This window comes from Babylonia areolata, chromosome 12 (assembly GCF_041734735.1).
Source record: "Babylonia areolata isolate BAREFJ2019XMU chromosome 12, ASM4173473v1, whole genome shotgun sequence".
In the NCBI taxonomy this organism is placed as follows: domain Eukaryota; kingdom Metazoa; phylum Mollusca; class Gastropoda; order Neogastropoda; family Buccinidae; genus Babylonia; species Babylonia areolata.
The window spans coordinates 4,181,001-4,188,465 of NC_134887.1; the positions used below are offsets into that span (position 1 = coordinate 4,181,001).

Consider the following 7,465-nt stretch of genomic DNA (forward strand, 5'->3'; position numbering starts at 1 on the left):
TTGGTAAGGATGTAGTATCTTACACCATGTTAAACCATTTGCCAGAAAACTGGATGATTATATTACATACATTATTTCAAAAGTGCTGGGAATGTGGACAAATCCCTGAGGTATGGAAAACTTCCATTGTAACTCCTGTATTAAAACAGAGTAAACCTCGAACAGAAGCTTCGAGCTATAGGCTTATTTCGGTTACCTCCCACGTTGGGAAAGTCATGGAGAAAATTGTAAATATTAGAATGGTATATTACTGTGACAAAAATAACATAATTCCCTCAGCTCAAACTGGATTCCGGAAAGGAAGATCTACAATTGATCATCTGACCTGTCTCACTTCCCAAATTAAAAAACAGTTTTCTAAGCGAAAAAGTATCCTTGCGTCCTTCTTCGATTTTACTCAAGCTTATGACCAAATATGGCATAGCAGACTGTTATTTAAGCTGAAACAAATTGGTCTGTCGGGTCATGTTTATGACTATGTTAAATCCTTTTTAAGTGGGAGATATATAGTGGCAAAAGTGGGAGTATCTTTATCAACCTCTAGGCCTATAAACATGGCTGGGAATCCCGCAGGGTTCCATTATTTCTCCGTTGTTGTTCAACATTATGCTTTATGATTTACACACATGTTTTTCATCAATAAATACCTAAATTCAAATAATAAATCTTCTCTTTGATTATTCTCAAAAAGGAGCAAACTTTTTAAAACAGATTGAGAATCAACACAAAATAGGATATTACTTACTATGATTGGTATATCAACAAGATGATTTCAAGCCTAAGGATGGCCACCAATTCAGCTGTAAAAATTGAATGTCCCTTACCTAAATAATATGATTTTTCTGCTTTTAGGTCAGGAATGACAAAAGCAGGTCCTGCACTGCTATCATCCAGTGTAAACTTTTAAATGATAATCAAAATTTTCTTCTAATTCAATTCTGACAGATGCTGCTATTATATGGGGAGATTCTCCTTTTGTTGTGTCAGAAGCACATATGTTGACGTTTGCTTTTGTTAACTCCGAGGGAGGGACAGGTGGCACCAGAACACGAGGTGCCATATCATGCAAATCAATGTCTGAAGAATTTAAAATATCTGACACATATGTGCGAATGGTTTGCAGATTTAAATTATTTTGTGCATTTTCTGGAAAATCAATATCAGACCTAATATTTAATTCTTCAAAATCATCTACTGCTGTACATATTCATAAATATTTTAACAAAATGTCTTCATTCACCGATATGTGTGACGGGACATTAAACAAAATTCCTCCTCCTCATATCTGGAACAGCCTTCCACAACAGATCCGTTCATCTGACTCGTCTGTGCTTGTCGCTCGTCACTAAAAACTTTTCTTCTTTAAAAAAAAAAATGATTACTCTCTGGTTCCCATTTTTTAGAACACCGCCCCGGGCCCGTGAAGTCACTTTGTATGACGAATGAGAGAGAGAGTGGAGGGGGGGGGGGTGAGAAAGAGTGGTCATGAATGCTCCATGTAAGATGTAACTTTTTCTTTCATTCAGAGCGTCCTAAGCTCGTGGAGAGCTTCAGTTTCAATTTCAGTTTCACTTTCTCGAGGAGGTGTCACTGCGTTCTGACAAATCCATAAGCGGTCCACCACATCTGCTTGGCAGATGCCTGACCAGCAGCGTAACCCAACGCGCTCAGTCAGGCCTTGAGTGCATGCATATCATTATATTTGTGTACCCATTAGAGTGGATTTCTTCCACAGAATTTTGCCAGAGTGCAACACTCTCGTTGCCATGGGTTCTTTTTCAGTGCACGAATTGCGTGCTGGACACAGGACCTCAGTTCATCGTCTCATCCTAATGACTAGACGCTCAGCTTGATTTTCAGGTCAAACGTGGGAGAAATGGCAAGAGCAGGATTCGAACCCAGACCCTCAGGGACTCTGTATTGGCAGATGAGCGTCTTAACCATTCTGCCACCCATCTCTCCAGTGTGGATATGGTCTTTTTGTTTACAGCAGATGTGTGGTGTAGCGTGTATGGATCAGCCCACACACTTCCTCCTCTTTCTCGTGGAGAGAAAGGGTGAGATACAAGTGCACTTCATTATCTCAGTATCATTATTTCATTGTTATCATTATCATTATTGTTATTATCATAGGCTCATTATTATTATTGTTATTGTTGTTGTTGTTATCATAATCATACTTTCTTTCAGAAAGAATCATGTGAAATGTTTTCTTCTTTTTTTTCAGCGTCTGGACACATTCTAGTGAGTATACTGTAACTCTATTCGTCCTTTCTTCACCAGCTCTTCACACATCCATGTGTCGGTTGTGCCGCATGTCGGTCCGTGTAGGATGTGGGTGGGAGAGGGGGCAGAGAATGCGTTGTTGGGGATTGAGGCAGTGTGTGTCATGGTGCGTGTGGTGCTAGTGTTCAGTTTAACATCTTTCCTCTTTAACTGAGATTGCAATGGTGTGTGTGTCTGTGTGTGTGTGTGTGTGTCTGTGTCTGTGTGTATGTGTGTGAGAGAGAGAGAGAGAGAGAGGGAGAAACTCACAGAGAGAAAAAGACAGAGACAGGGACACCGAGAGACAGAGAGTCAGGCAGATAGACAGAGAGAAACACACAGAGAGAGAAAGAGACAGAGAGAGACAGAGACACAGAGAGACAGAGACACAAAGACAGAGAGAGACAGAGACACAGAGAGACAGAGACACAGAGAGACAGGGAGAGAAAAAGAGACAGAAACAAAGACACGGAGAGAGACAGACAGACAGACAAACGGACAGACAGAGACAGACAGACAGACAGACAGAGATGTATCCATGACCATGTCTCCACCAGCAACAGCCGCTGTGTGAACCGTGATCTGACGCTGGAGGAGAAGCTGGAGCTCAACGCCAAAAACAACGACTTCAACGGCGACGGCCTGGTGACGTCACAGGACCTGGACTATGACCTCTTCACCTTCTATGACGCTGATCGTGAGTGACGTCACTTTGTTGTCAGGACTTAAACTGAAAAAACAACTACGTCATCGTGATTATCATCGTCATGCACATGATGACGATCTTCGACTGAAAGGTATCTTCGGGTGCCGAACACTAATCTGCAAAACCTTCGGTCACCAGTCATTTAGTTTCTCAGCCCCAACTGTTTGGAACTCACTGCCTGCTGGCCTGTGAAAGGTCCCTTCCTTGGACTCTTTCAAGTGCCAGCTGATCTTGCATTTGAGTTACAGTTTCGTCAAATTTGCTGTAAAATGATGGATGCACTTCTTGTTCTGGTGTTGTGTGTGTACGTGTGGGTGAGAGGTGCTCTGTGTTATCTTCAGTTTAACGTCTATTCACTATAAGTGTTATTAGACAGTGCTCTGTGTGTGTTGTGTGTGTGTGTGTGTGTGTGTCTGTGTGTGTGTGTGTGTGTGTGTGTGTGCGAGGATGGCAGTTGTTTCTTCAAGGTTGAGTCTTTTTCTTGATGATTGTTGCTTCTCTTTTGTAACATGTAATTTGTGGAGTGATAGAGTGTTAGGCTGTTGAATTGTTTGAGAATTGTTTCTTTCTTGTTTTCGTGGAGTGATGGCCTAGAGGTAACGCGTCCGTCTAGGAAGCGAGAGTGTAGCGACGCGCTCCCCCTGGGGAGAGCAGCCCGAATTTCGCACAGAGAAATCTGTTGTGATAAAAAGAAATACAAACACAAATATGTAAATTGTGAACAGCCGTGAGCCTCTCTATGAGGGAACAGCGCTATAGAAAAGTACTTAACTACTACTACTACTACTGATAATGATAATGATTAATGATAATAATAACAATTAGAATCTATATATCACTGAACTTTGTGCAGAGACAAATCAAAGCGCTTACAGACAAGTCATTCACACGCTTGCATAACTCTAATTCGCAAAGACGAAGAAACAAAAACTACTACTACTGCTGCTGCTGCTACCACTACTCCTCATACAACTACCAAGTCAAGTCAAGGTTTGTTCAGAAGATTCCCCTGGAGGCACATTGAAAAAAGTAAAAAGGGCAACAAGCAAACAACACATGGCGACAATGTATGTGGCGGGTCGCACAGTGATACATTATGAAGTTGGGGTGAAGTAAACGAAATAATGTTGCGTTTAGAGTATCATCATCTGCCGACCACAGAGGCAGCTAATTTCAAAGAACACACATTGGCACCAACAAAAGAACGATAACCCAGGGTGTGTAGAACTTCTAGCCGTCACCAGCCCCACGAGCAGTGTGTGTGTCTGTGGTGTCGTGCAGAGAACGGGGAGGTGACCAAGGCGGAGTTTGTGGCTCGCTGGATGTGTAACTATGGCGACAGCGCGGACTACGCTCGTTACACGTGGAGCCAGATCCTGCAGGGAGCCCCCACCATCACCCGGGGTGCCTTCAACAACCCGCCCTTCGGTGGGTGGGGGAGAGGGGGGCGTGGGGGGTGTCATGATGATGGTGGTGGTGATGGTGGTGGTGATGGTGATATGATGATGGTGGTGGTGGTGGTGATATGATGATGGTGGTGGTGGTGGTGGTGATATGATGATGGTGGTGGTGGTGGTGATATGATGGTGGTGGTGGTGGTGGTGGTGATATGATGATGGTGGTGATATGATGATGGTGGTGGTGGTGATGATATATTGATGGTGGTGGTGGTGATATGATGATGGTGGTGGTGGTGATATGATGATGGTGGTGATATGATGATGGTGGTGGTGGTGATGATATATTGATGGTGGTGGTGGTGATATAATGATGGTGGTGGTGGTGATATGATGATGATGGTGGTGATGGTGATGATATGATGGTGGTGGTGGTGGTGGTGATATGGTGGTGATATGATGATGGTGGTGGTGATATGATGATGATGGTGGTGATATGATGATGGTGGTGGTGGTGATATGATGATGATGGTGGTGATGGTGGTGGTGGTGATATGATGGTGATGATGATGATGGTGGTGATATGGTGATGGTTATGGTGGTGGTGGTGGCGGTGATATGATGATGATGGTGGTTGTGATGGTTGTGGTGATCGTTGTGATATGACAGTGGTGGTGATGGTGATGATGGTAATGGTAGTGATGATGGTGACGGTGATGATGATGGTAACGATGCTGTTTCAAATAAGCGTCTTGACCATTCTGTCACCTCCCTCCTGGTAATTGCACACACACACACACGCGCGCGCGCGCGCGCGCGCGTACAGGCCCGCATAGTGTTTATGCGGGATTTACCATAGGAATTATTATATGTGTATACATGTCTCTCCAATCCTTATGCATCTGTGGCCTCCACCCGCCCTCCCTCGCCCCCACCCACACCCTTTCCTGTCAGTGACTGAACCTGACGTTCGTTGTTTACAGACACTGGTGTGCCAATTGAAGACTTCAGGGCCAGAAATCGTCAGGTACACCTTTGTTCATGTTGTGTGTGGTGTGGTGTGGTGTGGTGTGGTGTGGTGTGGTGTGGTGTGGTGTGGTGTGGTGTGGTGTGGTGTGGTGTGGTGTTGTGTTGTGTGGTGTGGTCTGTTATTTTTGTGGTGCGGTGTGATGTAGTGTGGTGGTGGTGGTGGTGGTGGTGGTGTGTGTGTGTGTGTGTGTGTGTGTGTGTGTGTGTGTGTGTGTGATATGACGCATACGTGTTAGAATAATGATACCATATCGTCAAAGATGTTATTACTTCTTTCCATCTTTCTTTTCTCCCCCCCCCCCTCTTCCCCCAACCTCCTCCCTTCTTCCCTTTCTGGCGTCATCATTGTTCTCAGTGTTGTTGTTGAGCTTTCTGTCTTTCTTTCTGCGGTCGTCGGCTGCCACTCGCACATTTACTTTTACTTACGAGTGGGCTTTCACGTGTGTCACCGTTTTTACCCCGCCAGATAGGCAGCCGTACCCCATGGATGGGGGCGTACATGCTGAGATTTTTCGTGTTTCTGTAACTCACCGAACACTGACACTGGCTTCAAGATTCTTGACGGCGCGTGTTCGGTGTTCCGTGTACATTGGAAGGTGTTAACTCTCTCCATACGAACGGCGAAAGGGAGACGTTAACAGCGTTTCACCCCAATTACCACCATCAAAATATTGCAAGTGGAAGGCTCTTATACTGAAGAGGTGAATGTTGACAAAGAATACCACAATTCTGACGACGGAAGCTAAATGTTGGGTCATTCAGACACCCACTGGACATCCGAGGGGTCTGTGTAGAGGAGACGAGAGGACTGGCCGTACTGAGTGAGTTAACCAGGTCAGCACGCACGTCTACCTGGGTGATTGGAAAAAAGAAATCTTCCGGTCCTTCACCCTCGTTGATGTTGTTTCCTTGTTGTCTTTCAGTAATCTCATCACTGTTTTCGTTTATTTACTCATCCATTTATCTATCTATCTATTTAATCATTTATTCGTCTATCTATCTACCTGTTTATTTTTGTAGAGGAGAACAGGAATCACCTTACAGGCTAACCATTGTACGTCTCTGCACTTCGACCAGTGTACTCGTTTGATGTTCTTCTTATTGTTGTTTTTGTTTTGGGGTTGGTTCTTTTGGGGGGAGGGGGGTTGCGGGGGTATGTGTGTGTGTGTGTGTGTGTGTGTGTGTGTGTGTGTGTGTGTTGTTTTGTGTTGTTTTCGGGGGTTTTTTTGTGTGTGTTTTTGTTTTTTGTTGTTGTTGTTTTCACAACAGACCGTTTCCAATATCGATTGCTTTCCGTGGTTATTTTCCAGAGGTACGAGAACTACAGGACCAAGGATGCCTCAGCTTACATCCAGGGGTAAGCTTGAGTCACCGCGACACTGCAGGACGGGAGGAAACTTCTGTTGTTCCCAGCCTCCTCCACTGGCTCCCTAGTCAGTGCAGCATTTCGTACAAACTGTCTCCAGTCACCTGATCATCTGTCATCTCTCTGACAGTCTTCAGTCTTCACTGCCCCCAGTCCCGGACTTTCTGAACACCCGTCTGTTTCAACAGTACTGCTTTCTTCGTCCTGCACACTTCCACAAGAACGAATTATATATTTAAAAAATTAAAAAAATTAAAAAAAACCACCTTGAAAAACGAAACGTGTCCTGTGCGTGTGCTTATTTGTGAATAATTTTTGTGGTGTTTTTTGTTTGTTTTTTTCCTTTTTTCTTTTTCTGTGTGTGTGTGTGTGTGTGTGTATGTGTGTGTGTGTGTGTGTGTGTGTATGTGTGTGTGTGTGTGTGTGTGTGAATCCGTCTGTCTGTCTATGTCTGCGTCTGTGTCTTTATCTATATCTGTCTGTCTGACGGAGAGAGAGGGAGGGGAGGGAGGGAGAGAGAGAGAGATGTTCAAAAGTGATTTAAGCTATTCAAAAGATATGGTATTTGAACAGAAAATTATCAGTTTATCAGACTATATAATTTGCCGGACTGACAGCTAAGGAATTCAAATCATGGTAACTTAAAAACACTTAGCACTGAACATGGTTTAAAAAATATAAACAAAATGTATTTAAACCCAC

General features: G+C 44.0%; 1 protein-coding gene across 3 annotated transcripts in view; it reads left to right on the top strand.

Annotated features, from left to right (window-relative positions):
* The window catches only part of LOC143287964 (uncharacterized), a 15,464-nt gene extending 8,444 nt beyond the window's left edge, over window positions 1-7,020 (top strand). For all 3 annotated transcript variants that reach the window (XM_076596211.1, XM_076596213.1, XM_076596212.1), the window contains exons 6-10: window positions 2,228-2,244; window positions 2,823-2,962; window positions 4,253-4,399; window positions 5,352-5,395; window positions 6,708-7,020. In XM_076596211.1, the coding sequence (XP_076452326.1) occupies window positions 2,228-2,244; window positions 2,823-2,962; window positions 4,253-4,399; window positions 5,352-5,395; window positions 6,708-6,758 (399 nt within the window). In that variant the 3' untranslated portion in view covers window positions 6,759-7,020. The remainder of the gene's footprint in view (window positions 1-2,227; window positions 2,245-2,822; window positions 2,963-4,252; window positions 4,400-5,351; window positions 5,396-6,707) is intronic.
* Window positions 7,021-7,465: the final 445 nt, after the last annotated feature.